The sequence below is a fragment of the Hyalella azteca genome, unplaced genomic scaffold (assembly GCF_000764305.2).
Source record: "Hyalella azteca isolate HAZT.00-mixed unplaced genomic scaffold, Hazt_2.0.2 contig14460, whole genome shotgun sequence".
NCBI lineage: Eukaryota > Metazoa > Arthropoda > Malacostraca > Amphipoda > Hyalellidae > Hyalella > Hyalella azteca.
The window spans coordinates 21,518-40,182 of NW_025944342.1; the positions used below are offsets into that span (position 1 = coordinate 21,518).

At 39.2% G+C, this 18,665-nt stretch overlaps 2 protein-coding genes across 4 annotated transcripts in view; one reads left to right on the plus strand and one right to left on the minus strand.

The window, feature by feature from the left end:
* The window catches only part of LOC108664521 (mucin-5AC), a 24,056-nt gene extending 16,753 nt beyond the window's left edge, over window positions 1-7,303 (plus strand). The window contains exons 8-18 of one of the 3 annotated variants that reach the window (XR_001930369.2): window positions 59-433; window positions 696-787; window positions 1,129-1,701; window positions 1,876-2,093; window positions 2,664-2,765; window positions 4,106-4,180; window positions 4,677-4,902; window positions 5,159-5,271; window positions 5,441-5,673; window positions 6,139-6,229; window positions 6,781-7,303. Coding sequence is in view for 1 of the 3 variants with exons in the window: in XM_018151117.2 (XP_018006606.1) it covers window positions 59-433; window positions 696-787; window positions 1,129-1,701; window positions 1,876-2,093; window positions 2,664-2,765; window positions 4,106-4,180; window positions 4,677-4,902; window positions 5,159-5,271; window positions 5,441-5,673; window positions 6,139-6,172 (2,041 nt within the window). In the remaining 2 variants the exon portion in view is untranslated. Of the gene's footprint in view, window positions 1-58; window positions 434-695; window positions 788-1,128; window positions 1,702-1,875; window positions 2,094-2,663; window positions 2,766-4,105; window positions 4,181-4,676; window positions 4,903-5,158; window positions 5,272-5,440; window positions 5,674-6,138 lie in introns of all 3 variants that reach the window. The other 2 variants (XR_001930368.2, XM_018151117.2) reach the window with 2 other exon arrangements.
* LOC108664522 (DNA-directed RNA polymerase III subunit RPC2) lies at window positions 7,222-17,329 on the minus strand. The gene is made up of 8 exons (XM_018151119.2): window positions 17,170-17,329; window positions 15,171-15,325; window positions 14,764-14,936; window positions 13,936-14,066; window positions 10,622-13,090; window positions 9,809-9,924; window positions 8,304-8,417; window positions 7,222-7,878 (listed from the first exon to the last, which is right to left on the minus strand). The coding sequence occupies exons 1-8, from the start codon at window positions 17,281-17,283 to the stop codon at window positions 7,656-7,658; spliced, it is 3,495 nt and encodes a 1,164-aa protein (XP_018006608.1). The 5' UTR covers window positions 17,284-17,329; the 3' UTR covers window positions 7,222-7,655.
* Window positions 17,330-18,665: the final 1,336 nt, after the last annotated feature.

Genomic DNA, 18,665 nt, shown 5'->3' on the forward strand with positions numbered 1-18,665 from the left:
CATTTTTTACCATTAATTATTTGAGCCCTTGGTACTTTAACCAAGTTAAAATTCCCAGGTCACCTCGCAAACGCCGTCGATCTTCATCGTCATCGTCATCTGGGTCGGAGAGACACGGCAGTCCACGCCATCAGCGCCGTCGCGAGTCGTCTAAGGCGTCCAGAAACAACGACTCGTCTCCTAGAAAATCTTCTGCTGGCGACAACCGTTCCTCGTCCACCGCAAAATCTAGTCACACAGAAGTTGATGGTTCAAAACGTTCCCTAAGCCCGGTCAAGAACGGCAACGTGCCTAGAAAGTCAACTTCAGATTCTCAGAGCCAATCGCCTGGAAGTGCTAAAAAGAAACACTCGACCATTGTTCTCGAAGGCCTTGAAGTTGAAGGCAAAAAGTCGAGAGATGAGCGTCGCTCTGATGGACGCCAAAATAAGAAGTAAGAATAATTGAATTCCTTTTAATTGCTTCTAAGATGACAGTATTGTGGTTTTGTGGTGAAAGGTTTCTTCTTCAAATAGGAATTGATAATGAATTGAAGCTGAAACGTGCATTATTCGAATTTTTATACTTGAACTCTGATTTGACGAAATAGTCTAAATATAAATACATTTTTATTCACGCTTGTTTTTTGATTTGTATCGCTTCAATGTTAAAAACATTATACTAGTCAGTCTTTTAATCCTCGTTTGTATTTTCAGGGATGACAAGGAAGCTTCGAGGCGAAAAGAAGAAGAAGAAGAGGAGCCTGTTGATGATTTTGATTACTCGTCTTTCAAATCAACACGAAGAGGTATGTTGAATTTATTCATGAAATTCAATTTAGATTCATCAGTACAGCCATTAACCATTTATAATTTTGCAATGAGTTTAATTATTTCATTTCAAATAAGTATGCTAAACAGAGGCTATTGTCGTATCGTAATATTGCAGAAAGCTGCTAATACGATGACAGTATAAGTAAACTCTGTACAGTTCGATTTGGTTTGACAGTTTTTGTCAATTTTCACCCTTGATTGAGTGGCACCAGCAATAGAATAAATTTTAGTTCAATTAATTGAGCAAGTTTTGCATTTTGTTTGTGGTATTTATTTACAAGTGCATCTTCGATAGATGATCTATTTTCTGTTACAGTGTCACTGTCTAAGAAACTTCGAGACCCGGACAACGAAAAAGCCAAGTCTCTGCTGACTGCTGCCCCCATAAGGTCTAGTGAACCAACTGTCGAACTCTCGTCTCAAAGCCTCAAGGGTCTGTTGCCTGACGTACAACCTATCCCCGAGTCCGAGCTCAAACTCGAGGAGGATAAAGAGGAAGAAGACCTTGAAGTACCTGAGGATAAACGGAAGAGTCTTGGCGCCTTGTCTGACTCGGAGCTTAAAAAGAGGAAGCTTCTTCTTCAAAAGAAGTTGCAAGGGCTTGAAGAGAAAGAAAGACAGGGGAAGAAGCGATCTTCAAAAGACGGTGAAAGGAAGTCGAAAGCTTCAGAGGTTGACGGCTATGAAAAGAGTGATGCTTATTCTGATCCTGAAGAAGAGGAACAAGCACTTAGGAAAGCCGCGCAAGAGTCCATGCGCGCCAAGCTCGCCAAAAAGGAAGAGCTGGCAAGGCGCCTTTCCAAGGACGATGAAACGCTGGAGAAAAAGAAAATTAGGAAGGAGAGGGAAGTACGTGAAGGGTCTCCTCCATCCAAAAAATCCAAAGACGGTAAGTGAAGCTTAGTTGTGTTTCTTGCTACATGACATTTTAATGAATAAGTTTTTCTATATACACTACGTGAATTCAAGGTTTGAGTTTAACAAGAAGCGCCTGATGCTTTCACGTCTTGACAAATGGATTACGAATTACAAAATTATCACATTATTTATAATTTTTTTCCAGATCGCGCAGTGCGAATGGTTGAAGGTCCTGCTGTGGTGGTCCGCAAAACTCCATCTATTGCACCAGCCAGGAACCCAACGAGCTGCGTTGTCATCATCAAGAATTTAACGCGTCCGTTCACGCTGCGACTGCTGCAAACGTTGTTGCAGCGCACTGGACGCATCGTTCAGCCTGACGGTTTTTGGGTCAACAATGTCAAGAGCGTTTGCATTGCACGTGTAAGTCTTTGGGCTGTATCAATTATATGTCTATAGCAGGGCTAGCCAAGTACAAAAAATATAATATCTTACAAGTTCAACTTATAATTAATCGATCTTATTATGATTTTAATTTCAAGTGAAATCTTCAAGTGAAGACACTTGATATGAAGTGAAAGTGAAATCTTCAAGTGAAGACACTTGATATGACACTGTCAAGTGATATGAAGACAGTTAATAATTATTCTAGGTGTAAAGGATTTTGGGCTTCTAAATTTCAGTTTTTATTTATGGCGGCTCTCTCATCGAGCCAAATTGCTGTTTCATTCTTCGTATCAACGATTGCATTTTTTGTAGTGGTTGTAATGTTGATAATAATTTTATATTGTAGTTGTGCTATCTCGCTTGTAAAGCTAAGGATGTGTTTCGAAAGAACAGCACAATTTGTTGAAAATTGCAAGGTCGAGTCGAGTGGCTTGAACTTGATTGCTTGATTTAGCTTGTACAGTTATGAAACATACTGAAAACTGGTCTCCCATTATTTTTCCTTTGTAAAACTTTACATATTTCCTCTCCAATCTTCGTGTTCAGTTCGAGAATGAAGACCAAGCCGAAGAAACTCGCGCGCATCTGCACGGCATCCAGTGGCCCAGCTCCAACCCCAAGACTCTCTTTGTGGACTTCACTACGCAGGTTTGTGATTAACTTTATCATTTGTCTTCTATTCAGTTGACTTGGGTCATCGTGTCATTTGTATTTTTGAAATAGAGGGTCATTTTGAATGATAGACCGATTTTAATAAATTGGTATTTATTTAAGTAACAATTCGAAATGAATCATTTATACACCAATGGAAAGAGAAGACTACTTTCTTTTAACCTATTCAAATTGGCGTACGGAATTGGGCGGGGGCGGTAGATGCAGAAAACTTTTTTGAATCAGTCCTGAGCGTTGAGTAGGACGCATAAGGCAGTGAAGATCTGGATCCACATTTCTGGCTACCGAGATCATCTGATCTCACTCAATGCGACAATTTCTTATGGGGTTACGACGTTACGTCAAGGAAGCTGTTTACGTCCCGCCTCTACCAGCAGCTCTGTTTATGTAATATGCTTTCTCGTGTGTGGGACGAGTTTGTCTGCTGTTTACGTCCCGCCACTACCAGCAACTCTGTTTACGTCCCACCTCTACCAGCAACTCTGTTTATGTCCCGCCTCTACCAGCAACTCTATTTACGTCCCGACTCTTCCAACAACTATGGTTGATTTGAAGAACCTGAGTGCTACGGGTTCATACATAAATAGAATTTATGTACCGAGTGCTACGGTGCACTCAGTAACAGAAGATATGCTTTCTCGTGTGTGGGACGAGTTTGTCTGCCGTTTAGTTCTTTGCCGTGCAGCACAAGGGGACATTGTGAATATTTATAAATATTTAAAAAAATTGAATCATTCTCTTTCCATTCATGTATAAATTATTCATTTTGAATTTATACTTAAATAAATACGAATTTATCAAATTATGTCAATCATTTAAAATAACCCCATAAGGTCATTTCATTTGCAAAAATATTAAATTCTATGTCATTTCAGTGGTATCTTTGAGATTCTCCTGTTTCATTTGAGTTCAAATATCAAGATGTACCATGTCATTCAATTGTACAGAATGTTCACATGGAATAAGATGGGTCTACAGGAAGTAAATTAATATTATTTTATTTTCATTAACTAGCATGATGCGCTGGATTCTAAATTAAAAATTACATTTAATTGGTGAAGAATCAAACAATTTTTTATCTGTTTGGGAGCCTTCGAAATGCAGTCTTGTGTTCAAATAATTTGTCTAATATTACTATAGGTCCTAAATGCAAACGTCTGAGCTTTTGGCTGGTTGCACTTGAAAGCTATTGATTCCTAGTAGAAAACATTGAACATGTGTCCTATTGTTTTCATTCTATTCGATTTAATGCTCGCTATGTATTCGTGTGTGGATAGCATATGTATTGTAAATTCAATTTATTTCCTTGCTTGCAGGAGGAACTGGAGCGCCACCTCAAGGAGAGCGGGGCTCCAGTTCTGCCACAACCGCATGAGCAACTCAGGAGGAAGGTAATAATGCTTTATTTTCATCTTCACGAACGCTGTTTGCAGCTAATAATTCACTAACAAACTTGTCTGCAATTTGGTAAGCTGTCTTCAGTTACCTCATTTCTGTTTGCTAATCAAAGTAACTTGTTAACACTATTGAAAATGAGTAATTTTTAATCTTGGTTTCAAAAATTCGTTTCTCATGAGTCTCGAGCTACAGTTGCACGTCGCTTGATCACAAGTGAGTTTGCGGACGTGCCTAGTGACTTCTTCAAATTAATTTTATATGCCTTTATTATTCGATCTAATTTTCTTATTTGTTGATTGTCATTTACAATTCTCTAGCGCATTAATTATTAATTCTAATTTTCTTATGTGTTGATTTTAAGTTCTAATTTTCTTGTGCGTTCATTATTAGTTCTAATTTTCTTGTGCGTTTTCTTGTGCATAATTTCCTTGTTCGTTGATTATTAGTTCTAATTTCTTGTGCGTTGATTAGAAGTCCTAATTTGCATAGACGACGACGACGATGGTGCGCGAGTGGGACCGCGTGAAGCTGGGCGAGCGTTCACCAGGAGAGCGCGAGCGGGAGAAGGAGCTTCAGAAGCGACGACGCGAGGCGGAGGAGCAGGACAACGAGCTGCTCAAGAGGGAGCGGGCCGAGGGGCGGGGGCGAGCGAGGAGCGACGAGTGGGAAGACGGGCGCCATGCGCACGACAGGGACAGGAAAATCGCCAAGAAGGGTAATCGTCGAGAAAATTCAATTATAGTATGAAATGCTCTGAACTTGTGCGTAAAATCTCGTTGTTAACTTCTTTCTAATGAAAATAAACTGTCGGGTATGTTCGAGTCACCACTACTACAGTGAATTTTAAAATTGGAAGATGTTCAGGACCATCAGTTTTATGCTTTAAGAGTACTTGCTACTTCAAGCGTTGATGTGAACAAAATAAGTGCATGGTTGGGAGGCATTAACCTTCATACCTCTTTATTTTACAGAAAGTGCTCCTCCCCCTCCTCCTGAAAAACCAGTTCCTAAATCTCTCGATGATCTCTTCAATAAAACCCAAGCGAAACCAAGCATTTATTGGCTTCCTCTTAATAAGGAACAGGTGGGTCGAAGGAACTAACACGAATGGTAAATCATTCCCTTAATATGTATAAAATTGTTCGACTTCATCTCGCTACAGAATTGGTTATCAATTCCAATGTTAAGATTTTTGTTAGCCTAAATACTTTTAACTAGTGACATATTCAGGTAATTTTTTCCGATGCTCACAGATTGCTGAGAAGGAAGCTCTGCGACGCAAGCTGATGGCTGAAAATGAGAAGCAACTTGCTGCGCTCAAATTGAAGCATGAGAAGGAGCGAGAGGAAAGGGAGAAGCAACGACAGGAGCGAGAGAAGCAGCGTGAGGCCGAGAAGAAGGAGCGAGCAGCAGCAGCAGCGGCGGCTGCGAAGAAGAAAAAGAAGAGCAGGAGCCGGTCGAGGTCCAGGAAGCGGTCGCCCAAGAGGTAGCCGTCGCCTGATCTTTGTGTCATAACCGAGTAAACATGTATTCTTGATATTATTGATACCAACGTCATCTGAAGAATTGTCCGACTCTTTGATAATTTAAATCAACGAATTCTCTGGTAGTTAATCGCACGCGTATAAATCAACAAATCCTGCCATCTAAAACTAATTTTTGATATTATTTATGTACTTAAGAATGATATTGAGATTTTTTTTGTTATAAAATATAATGAATGATATATCATATATAACTTTTCAAACTTGTGATGTGAAATCAAGGATTAACAAGCCAATATCTTACGTTTCCCCTCCGTCTTTTAATGTAAAGAAAATATTTAGTTTCCTCTACTCTAAAATCTTTTCGACACTAGCAAAGTATATTTTACTTTGCACAGTAGTGACCGCATTAATTTCTCTTATCCTCTTGAACATGCTTTACATCCTAGCGGTTTCTTTGACCACAGGTCCTCACGGTCCCGCCGTCGCAGTCGTTCCTGAGCATCCGGGCAACGGCCCCTACTGCAGTGACAGTGCAACTAAAACTTGATGAGCTATGTATGTCCACATTCGATTTTTTATGAAAACAAAAGAGTAAGGAATTAAAATCTCATTGTGTAACGTAGTAATATTTCCAGCAATATATTTGCCTTTTTGAACTTGAGTTAATGGATATTTGAGGTGGTTCAGCGCATCAAGATTTAGTTGCCATCACGATCAAGGAGGCCCATCGCAGGAAGAACCATCTCGGCTTTCTATCTTCAAGATCTAGAGCCGCTCTGTAAAGGTTCATAACTTTTTCTTCTCCAGGATAAAGTAATCATTTTTGGGTTATTACTTTTGCGTTGTGTAGGCGTTTCATTTTTGTGCATAGTTCACAAAATTATTACTCGTTTTGTCAGCATTTTCTTGTGGAAATTTTTTTGTCGTTAATTATGCGTTGAGTATCTTCACAGCGGTTCCTGCCTTCAACTCCACTGATGTACACTGACCAGATCACGTTTGATTCTTGTGGAAAAGTTGTTCATCTTAACTGTTGTTCGAGTAGATGTAAGCATTAACGCTGGCGCAATGCAGTGCCTGTGAAGCTGGTCTGCTTATTACATCAGGGGAGTTGGGTGTTGGCGCCCCCAATAACCTGGTACGAAGCCTCGTCCATGTCGTGCTCTCATCGACCATCAAGTGTTCGGAATGTGACGGGCGTCTGCCGCATTTCTACCAGAACTTCGATGAACCTAAGGATGGTGGATGTTCGCATTATTTTCTTCTCGCTGATACAGCTACTTCTCTCACCGTAGTTTGGCATCGCTTCTAAAATGACCTCGGTCTTTTTGGACTTAACATTTTGCTCGTCCGTGCACCGAGAAGAGCTTAATGACTGCCGCAACAGAAGAAGTCGTTCAAACTACCACCAAGAAACAACGAATAAATTCTGGTGGCAGCCGTGTTGTCAGTAATCGCAAGTGCGGTGTAAACTTCGAATTCGTGTTTGGAGTGTAAAAAGACAAATATTGATTCGGCTAGTGCCATGGGTGCATTGTCTGACAAACGTACAACTTTGTTCATTGTGGAACATTTATTAAGATAATAAGCGTTTATTAGTACTCAAAATAAAGTACAGATATGATTGTGGACGGTTTTTTTTTCTCCCAACTTTCTAGCTATTGTAAGTTTATTTCAATCATGCTTCATTGCAGTGACAGAAGAAATCATTTTTATGGAATGGAAGGAAATGACTTTTTTCGATAATGATCATTTATTAATAATCATTGTATACACAGTGACAGCTGTTGATGTTTACTGGACCAAAAAGATTGCAACCGTTGTTAACCTAATAATCTCAACAATTAACATCGGTAGGCACCACACTTAATTCCTTAAACATTGGCTTGCACCATTGCATTTAAATATTTTACAATCATTGATGACTATGCAAGCACAGAGTATACTGGAACTCGCTTACTAACGCCGCGTTTTATTTCTATCAAGAAGAACAATAATTTGAGAGAATGAGCTTTGGCAATATGTTCATGGAAAGCAGTTCCTGGAAGAGAAGCTTGAAGGCGTAGGGGATTATCACGGTCGAGACATTGACTGATGATTCACAGTACTCGCACCAACCTAAGTAGCCAAGCAAGCCGCACTTGCGACAGACGTCGGCGTCGAACGCATCTGAAGAGATCATCAAACGCTCGACCAACAGCATACTGCACGGGGGAAAAAGCTAGGATAAAGGCCGCACCAGACGTACTTGATGATAATAGTAACAATGCTATAAGTATAGATCAAGTTCAAGTACACACACAAGCACCTAAAGGCGCATATATTTCCTGCTGCTGAATATTATTTGCCATATCAATCCAGGCTCGACATCTTAGTGTATGCGCGAGCTTTCCTATTCAATTCCGTTTGAATGGTTAATAAAACAGCTCCTAAACTTCGTATTACGGTAATACATTTGTATAATAGTAATAAAAAAGCTACGGAAAAATTCAAGGCATTTTAAAGTGAACAATTATGAAAGGGATGACATTCATACTGTGGCGAATTTGATTGGGTGACTAAGCACAAATTGTGGATTCCACTGGTATATATAATGAAGCAAGTTAGAGTTGCGGGCGCTCATACTGACCTGCATCCATGAGCGATGAGGCAGTCGCGCTCCATCTCTCCAAGACGCAGTCCACCGTCACGCGCGCGTCCTTCCGTAGGCTGGCGCGTGAGTGTAGCTCGGGGACCTCGCGAACTGCATAAATATTCTTTATTCACATAGGAGAACATGACATCAAATCAAATTCTAAAATGCTACGGAAAAAAACTTGAAATTAAACTTTCAAAGATATTTACACATTCAAATAAAAAAGAACTTGCAAATGCAAATTGCATTGTAGGAATTCAAAAAAGCTATTGGATATAGCAAATTTGTAGGAGAACCATTTATTTCAAAAGCATGTCGTTTCTCATACCGATAAGTTTTCAGGCAACCATGCTCTCACCTGAAATTGTACGTTTTTTAATGAACGTAAAAAATTTTAAAGTAGTAACTTCGTTCTTGAAAAGCTCACTGATCTACTTGGTCGTTCAAGTAAAATTCTGCATGAAGTTTTTCGATTTTATAAATGTTTCCAGTGAAATTAAAATTTATTGGAATATAATACATATTTGGGAATGACTTTCATATCATACAGGGTTATTCTAAAATGATGGACCCAATCTAATAAATTGGTATTTATCTTTGTATACATCCAAAATGAATAATTTACACACCAATGGAGAGAGGATTCAACGTGTTTTTTAACATTTATAAATATTCAATATGTCCCCCTTGTGCTGCACGGTACACATCTAAACAGTAGCCAAACTCGTCCCACGCACGAGAAACCTCTACCAGCAACTCTGTTTATGTCCCGCCTCTACCAGCAACTCTGTTTACGTCCCGCCTCTACCAGCAACTCTGTTTACGTCCCGCCTCTACCAGCAACTCTGTTTACGTCCCGCCTCTACCAGCAACTCTGTTGCCGTCCCGCCTCTACCAGCAGCTGTGGTTGATCTGAAGAACCGTATCACTGCTACGGTGCACTCAGTAAAAGAAGATATGCTTTCTCGTGTGGGGGACGAGTTTGGCTGCCGTTTAGATGTTTGCCGTGCAGTACAAGGGAACATAGTGAACATTTATAAATATGTTTTAAGAAAAATTTAATCTTTCACTTTCCATTAGTGCCTGAATTCTTCATTTTAAACTTATATTTGAATAAATACGAATTTATTAAATTGAGTCATCATTTATAATAACCCTGTATTAAAGTGGTACTATTATCATCTTCAAGAGGAGTTTCTTTCATAAAGGCATAGCCGACAATCATATAGGAGCAACACAAACACTTCTACGACGTACAGAAAATTACTCAATAAATAGATAAAATCTGACTGATCTTGGCATTTAGATATGTTAACCGTTAACCGTATTTGATATGCGTAGGTATACAATACATGGTCTCTTAAGTAGACAAGCAGTTGAATAACTTTAAGAAATTTTAAAACATTTTCGCTGCCTTATGGGAGTAGTCCAGGGCGAGCGACCTGTTTATTCTGAATTTGTGAATAGTGCTCATGCTTAACACTATATAGCTTTCTTACCGAGCGTGCATCTTATCCATGACCATGTGCTTAAGTTTCTGATAGTAGACCGGACCCATGAAGATGTAGGCAGGCATAGGGTCTCCCGTTATTCCAGAGTACAGCATATCTTTGCCCTGAAAAAAACACAATTGGGCACAATATTGCACGATTCACACATTGCAAAACAAAGTATACATCATATTACATTAAAAGCACACACTAAGCGAAGGGTACAAAATTTCACGATTCGCAAATTGTTGAAAAAATTAGATATCGTGTTAAAATATTTATGATTCAGATAAACTATTGCTATGACAATATCACCAGAAATGATCGAAGTAACTTTTAATTAAAATTTTTTCCAGCCAAGATGCTTATGATTATGGTGTGCTAAAGATCCCACCAGGTAACAAGTTCCCAGAGCTCGTTTAAGGACACCAATACATGGCCATGCTGAAAGCACCACCCATTGACGGCTACCAAAAGCCAAACACCAGCGACACTGAGAAATGAACTGAGTTTGCCGAGGCTCGAACCCACGACTAGCTCCTCTCATCTCGGTGCCGCTATCACTTCGCACACAATGGCGCTAACAACTGCGCTACAGTAACGCTATTAGTAGCATTATAACTTTTTAGCGACTTATGAAACAACGGTTATGTAAAATGCACGCGCCATAAATGGAGTTAAAATATGTGTTTCTAACATAAATTTGATAGTTAACAAATTCATTGCATGAATCTCGGTAGGTAAAAATCAGTTATTTAAACATTTAGACAAATTTTTCCAAATATATATTTTATCAACAGAAAACAATTCAAAACGTCTTACCTCGTAATTGAATCCTCTTTCGATCAGCAACTCAGATATTTCAGTCAGTGGAGTGCCACCGAATGCAGTGCCATAGTTGAAGTTGCCATTGATGGCACCGGCTTTGCTTGCCATGAACTCGAGCTGCTTGCCAACTGTCATACGAGACGGAAATCCATGCGGGTTCATGATCATGTCAGGCTGAATTCCGGAGTCCGAAAACGGAAAGTTTTCTTGATTAACAATGAGTCCGGTAACACCTTTCTGACCGTGCCGAGAAGAGAACTTGTCACCCAGTTCTGGACGTCGTACTTGCCGGAGCAAAAGTTTGAAGAGATTGAATTCTTCGTTATCAGCACAAACCATAACTTTCTCGACCATGACGTCTCCAGGTCCTTTATGAGTTAACGGAGTATCGCGGTAATCCGCTGCAGTCATCACGAACGGTTGTGCTTGTCTCGGGTTATTTTCTCCTGGAGCCTGGAAGTTGTTTTGTGTCACGACTGGAATTTTCTTGTTGATCATCACTTGCGCTGGCGAAACTCTGGCCCCAACTGCCGGCAAGCCATCATCGTCCAATGCTCTGTGCTTCCAAATCTTCTGGTTTGATCTCACATCCACAAGAGGTCCATCAATGATGTCCGAGGCCTGGTTGAAGTGACGTTTCATTGTACACTTGGCATTTTTGTAGACGATACAACGACCAAAGCCACGATCGAGTGAAGCCTTATTCAACACAACAGCGTCTTCAATATCGTAACCTGAGTAGCTCAAGACGGCAACAATAGAATTATGACCAGCAGCAACTTCCTCGAAGCCTATCAACTCAATAGTGCGCGTTTTGACTAATGGTTTCTGGTTGTAAATTAAATTGTGCATGACAGTGTCAAAGCGTTGCTGCTGGTTAAAGCCTATCGTGCCCATAGCTTGCTTACCCATAGCACACTGATAAGTGTTACGTGGAGACTGATTGTGATGAGGGTACGGGATGAGACCAGCGCAGACACCTAGGATAGTGAAAGGTTCTATTTCCATGTGAGTTGTATCTGTGCAGATATCTTTCTCACACATAGCGACGAGAGCGTCATTGAGCTCGTTGACGTCTAGGTACTCAATCAGTCCTTTGTGTAGGAAATCGTCGAAGCACATGAAGCCGCGGGACAACTTCTCCAGGTGCTCTGGAGTGACTAGAGGTTTGCTGTCTGTCACGATTATGTAAGGTCGACATAAACGACCTCCATCTGAGCTCACGTGCACTGCAAGGTGTTTGGTGTCAGTGTAGATTGACACAAAGCAGCTGACAAAGTTGTTTCGCCTGAGCAACTTTATGTTGTTGACAAGGATATCAGGGTACCTCGTCATTCCGATCACATTACCATTAACGAAGACCATGTACATTTCTGGGTTGGAAATGTCATTCCCGTAGAGAGTATCTATGCTCTCACAAGTGCAGTCAAAGCAAAGCTGAATCAAAGGTTCAGAATCCACTTCTGTCGTGATGTGTGTCATGAGTGCAAGATTTTTCACCAGACCACAAGATTCTCCTTCGGGCGTATCAGAAGGACAAATGACGCCCCATTGAGATGCTTGCAGAGACCTTGGCCCACTAACTTTGCGGGTCTTTTCAAATTGCGAATTCACCCGCGTCATCATTCCAAGAGCGGAAATATATGAGAGACGAGTCAGCACCTGTGTCACTCCTTGACGATCCATTTTAAATCTTTTGATGGTCCAATTTCCAGTCGAGATGGCATTTTCCAAACCAGACGTTATGAGATTCTTTAGAGATTCCAGATAAGTGGCTGCGTCCACCACAGTTACTTTACCCTTTGTTGAGAGACTTTTATCGACTCTTTGTTTCAGTTCAGTGTTGAGCCGCTTGAATAAATCCTCAAAAAGAAGTGAAAGAAGAGAGCCTGCAAGTTCCAACCGCTTGTTTCCATAGTAATCTCTGTCATCAAGGATGTTGCTGTCAGTCTGAGCATCTATCACTCGTCGTACCATGAGAGCCAGGTACACAGCTTTTCTTTTAAAGTCAAAGTTCTTGACAGGGACATGAGCCAGGATGGTCGTAGTGAGAAGGTCTCTGGCTTCGTCAATGGCACTTTTCTTTGGACCTCCTTTGTTGAGGAATCTTTTCTGATTGACTCTGTCTCCTATGTACTGCAAGGCTTGAGTGGGGGTAGCAACACCCTTCTTGTGAGCTTCAAGCATCGTGGCAAAGAACTCAATTTGATGGCGGTCACTACAGCCGATCATAGCCATTATCTCTTTTTCAGAAGCAAATCCCATGCCCTTGAATATAAAGATCACGGGAAGATCTTCTGTGAATGAGTTGTGCTTAAGGTAATAAATACCGTTCTTGAGGATGACGTTGGTGCGGACTTTTTTCTCGTGAGTTGAAGATGTCACTTGGCAAGTAATGCAACCTTTCTTGTCCTTTTCAACAATCATTCTGTTCTTCGACAGTTGTTCTTGAATTAGAATTACCTGCAATTTTTCAATACAATATTTTCATAGTGATCGTCCACCAAAGAACGTTATAACATTATGCACCAACACAAAATATTATTATGCTATAATGCATTAACACAAAAGATTATTATGCTATAACGCATGAACACAAAAAATTAGATAAAAAATATGATAACACACTTGGTTTACGACCTGAAACCGTGTCTAATATCTTGCCTATTGTGCTGACTAGCAAACCACAATTAAGATTAATACCAGCATGGCACAGGGAAATCATATGATGGTGCATCGAAATATCTGCACGCACTAAATGAATCTAGTCAGTGTGACTGGCAAGTTATGTATGTAATAAAAATAGAGCAAAACTTTAATTCAGAATACATTATTGCATAAAATTATAAACTATCTAAAACTAAAAAAGTTGCATAAAACATTTTACTGAATAGAAGTCCTAGATAAACAAAACAGAACGTTAAGTCCTAGATAAACAAAACAGAACGTTAAGTCCTAGATAAACAAAACAGAACGGACTTCTATTCAGTAAAATGTTTTATGCAACTTTTTTAGTTTTAGCCTTTATTCTTAAACTTAGAAGAACTCCTCGAGATGTTGTGAATTATAAACTATCATCAGATTAACTTTCATCAGGCGATTGACCTGAGTAGTAGTAGAAGTATGATGGTTTGCTAGCGCTTCAGATATAGAGCTATTTCGCGCCAGAGTTCAGAATATAACATCGGCAGCAAGGCGGAAGGTCTCAATAAGAAGTCCCCCCTGAGGGGGCGATTGACCTGACTTTATCTTGGTTTAAAGCACTTATAAAAATCAATTCCTCAGCCAACTTTTATGACTTGACTTACCTTCTCTTGCCCTTTGACAACGAAGTAGCCTCCCGGGTCAAGTGGGCATTCATTGAGTGCAGCAAGTTCAATGTTGTTTGAACAAGCAGTGAGGGCACAGTTGCTGGAACGAAGCATGATCGGCATGCGTCCTGGAAAGAAACTTAGGTATGTAAATCTTTGTTATCGATTCAAACAATAATAGTGTCCTTAAATTGCACATTACCTACATCTTATGACTACAAAAATTTTGATTTTTTGACATTCACTTGTCACTGATGCCTCTATTTTAGAACAACACCATGATTTCCAATGTTAAATTAAATTGTTAAATAGTAACGTCATACCCATGCTTGTTTTGAGATTGGTGGTGTAGCGATTATTTTATTTCAAAATCATATAGAAACCGAGTTACTTGTCAAATTCAAGATTTAAAATGAGTTAAATAAGCTATATTTTAAATGGATTGGATGCAAAAAAAAAAGTAGATAAAAACCTGTAAATCTGGAACAATATGGTTTATGTAAAGTACATTGAAATTTATTTCATTTCTTGAATAATTTAGCACATCAAAACTAAGCCAATTCTTTTGAGTGATTTATAAAAATTAATTCAGAAAAAATACATATGTTGATGAAGGTAAAAACTGAATTCAATACATATACGGTACAACTGAAGATATAAATTTACTTGTAATAATAGTTTTGACAAGAGGCACAACAATTCAATTTTATTGCAGGATTCATAAATGTGGTATAACAGAACGATTTTAATGCCTTTTGGTGACAAATTAAAATAATTTAGGTCAAGGATAACCCAATAGTATGTAGATTTTAGCAACAAACTCACCAATGCAAACATTTTTCCTGTTGACTCTCTTGTCACCTCGCAAGTATTCTATATCCACAACAATTGGAGCAGCATAAGTCAGATCTCGGAGCCGGCACTCATGAGGACTTGTCCCACTATTTTCCATGTTGTTCTCACACAGGTTAGGTTCTAGAACTCGAACATCATTGTACCTGGCCATGAATCAAATGTAGTTATAATTATATAATTACTGTACAATTTTATGAACAAAGATATGCAAATAACTACAAATTTTTCTATTATGCGTGAAGTAAATGTAAAGAATTTAAATGCATTATTAGAATATTTATGTCATAACATGGCAAAATGTAATAACTTCAGCAATAATAATGTTACACAAGGCCATTCAACCGCCAGCACAATAAAATCACCAAATAGGCACTCACTTTACAAAGAACAATGGATCAGCATCACTGGTGACTTTGCTGTTGGCTTTCACTATATTCTTGATGTCCTGGTTGATGAGGTAATTAAAGGAGTCAATGTGTTGCTTCATCAAACCCTTTGTTCGCAGAAACGCAGGAACCAGCAAGTGCTTTGCCTGAAAAATCAACAAAAATCAGAGTTGATCATTGGCAATTCTCATTTATTGTCAAACAATTCTCAACAATTGCAAAGGCACAATAAAATGACACAAAATTTTTCACAAAAAACTCAAACTAAATAAAATATAATTAGGTATTAAGCTCATACCTAATTATGAACTTAAATGACATTTACACCTAGTGGTCTTCAAATAAAAAAATATAAATAAGTTTACATAGAGAAATTTTTTTGAAGCATATGGTTATGATTTCTAATAATATAGTTACTGCTGTACTGAATACAATAGTAATTTTTCAAATTCCATTAATGTGTGATCTAGGCCCTGATCTAGACTAGTGGTCCACCATTTGCAACTGTGATAGGTAGGTGTGCAACCAGGCATAGAATAGATCTACTTTCCAAGTCACAAAAACAGCTTTTCCACTGTTTAATCATTAAGAGGATTTTAAACTTGTGGGATTGTGTGGGATTTTAAATTTGCAGAGCACACTAAACCTGCACAAAACTGGAAAATGTGGCAGAAGCCACCCAAAAATGAAACAAAAATGCCTGTGCATGTGGGAAATTTACAAAGAGGAAAGCCTCCTGCAAATGAGCCAAAAAATCCTATGCTTACCATCAATTTCATTTGTTCCTATGGCTGCAAGATCGTGAATCTTGACAAATTTCATTTAGCGGAATGAATGGAAATATAACAACTTTGCTTTTAATTTTTAAAAATTACTCAATTAAAAAACAATTTGTAGGTATATACCTATAATTAATGACAATGTCTGCCCAATATTTCATATTGGGCTAATTTTGCACATTTAAATTGCTCTTCCCTAAATTTGGTCATCAAAAATTCTGGAAAATCAACAGCAAAATGATCAGTGTATATTACCTGGATTTTTGGAAAATTCTGTCCAGCTTGTATGACCAATTTAAAGGTTGTAACCACTGACCTAAGGTCAGCATGCACCCAATTTCAATTCCTGCTGAAGTGCTGATACTTTCAATTGAGCTTTATTTATCGCTTAAAAAAACTATTTTACATGCTGCCGCTTTCAGGTGTGGAATTTATCTACATTTCAAAAATTTGCAATCCACAACTAGAGCTTTTGTGCTACTTTTTTGTTTTGGAGCAGCAAGATTCTCCCTAAATGAATTACCATCTATCTAATTGTTAATAAAACTGTACAATTGGGCTGCAAGATTACAAATGTATTAAAAATTTGTCTCTTTAGAGCCACAAAATTTTAATCATCAGTTAGGTTAGAAAATTCCAATCTGGCCTGCTTTAGAACAATACATTTTCTATTAATCACAGCTTAGTTTAAATATAATAATAATGAGTATTTTCAAATAATAACGGTTCTATACTAAATGCTTGGAAAAAACAATATAATGATATTTATTAAATAAAAAATCAAATCAGAAGACAGAAGTTAAGTTATGTCCAGATTTCCAAAATCCGAAAGTGTAAATAATATTTCAGTTTTCAAAAGGTTCATGAATCAATCAGAATCATGATAAACATTCAGAAAAACATACTGCTGAAATACCATAAAACAGGGTAACCAGGACCATTGTCCTAGTTCAAATTTTAATGGGGTGCCGGTGACCACAGTGGTCAGACCACTGGACTGAGTCACTGACCAGTGGCTTAATCTTAATGACTTTGACCATTGACAGGCCAGAGTCACCAGACAAGTGTGACTTGACAGACTTCAATGACTTTTTGGAACATATAGTTTTTTCTTAGGTATATTTCAAAACAGTCCAAGTCACTCTGCCAATGGTCCAAGTGATGGCCCTGATGGGTTTTCAGGCATTTTTAATTCTTCTCACCAGACTCACCTCAATAGTGTTGATGGGTTTTTTAAGCTCATTCTCTGGCATGCCCATGAATTCTGGTATTGATGAGGCATGATGAGACCCTATTTTACTCTTCTTGGCAGAAACAGCTGCCATGATTAGTCACTAGCCAGTCAAATCTGGCACCTGTCCTTGCAATGAAAATAAANGGTGAAGGGTTGCCAGGGGCAGGAGGTACTATGGAAGCCAGTGAGGGAGCTGGTCTCTGAACAGGGTTTTGTGGGCCTGAAGCAGTAGTCTTTACTGATTTCAGGGCATCTCGGTACAAGAGCTTAACCCTTTACGAGCTGAATTATGTTTCGAAAGTGGAAAAACAATCTGAATTACTTTTCAGATCACGCGCAGCCTTTGTGTTGTACTGGCAGTAGTGGCGCGCCTACTCCATCGCACGTCGTTCAAACGAGTTCACCACATGTGACACTACCATCACACTCGCGGCTAGACTCCAAACGTGTAATTACTCTTGGTAGAAGCTTTTATTTTCTGTGTGACGAATTTGTCACACCAGGGCTTAAAGGGTTAAGGTGTGAGCAAACCTTTTCAACTTGTTTTGCTTGTTTCATATGACAATTGAGGACAACCCCCATAATTTGCAGTATGTGGACCTCCACAATTGCAGCAGTGTGGTCTTCCTGTATTAGAAGTTAGAACAGTCCTTCACACTATGGGCCCCACTGCATGCAACACAGCGTGGGGGACCCTTGCAGCTAATGGCACTGTGCCCAAAGTATTGGCATCTATAACACTGCCATGGGTCAGCCACAAAGGGGTCAACTTTAAATTGGTGGTAGCCAACATACAGATGATCTGGCAAAGTGCCTGAAGGAAAGTTAATTTTGAACTTGGAGATTTTCAGGATTCCTTTACCCTTTAGTATTTGCTCGGCTGTTGCGTCCTTGTAACCTAAATCTCTCAGAGCAGATGTCAGTTCCTCATCAGAAACATCTTCCCCTAATGGCCCAATAACTCAAACTGATACAGTCTGATTTACTGGAAGGCGGCATTTGACATTCCAGGAACCAAGTTTGGTCACCCTTAAGAGCTGGGTCAAATCATTAGGAGATTCATCTTTCATTGAAACAACCAGGAGCTGACGCCTGGGGTTCCTAGAAATGTGGCCAATACCAGCTTTGCGCCTTTGCCAAAAGGCGAGTTTGCAAGAGCCATGCTTAGAGAGATTTCATTAGAGAAAAATTTGCTCAAAGGACGGGCATTAGGGCCATCAAGATCTGCAACAGGCTCTATTATAACTATTTTAGAATTTGAATCAGAGCTCTCTGGGTATGACTGATGTACACGTACAGGAGGCTGAGATGAGTGAGATCCCAACTGAGCATTGGTTTTTGGTGAGGCAGCCACAGAGGTAGGTATATCAACATCAATATGGCCTTCCATTGTGGGATGAAAGCCCTCAAATGTATCACCAATATCAAGGACTTCAATGTCATCATTAACCAAGTGGTCTCTTACCTCATTGC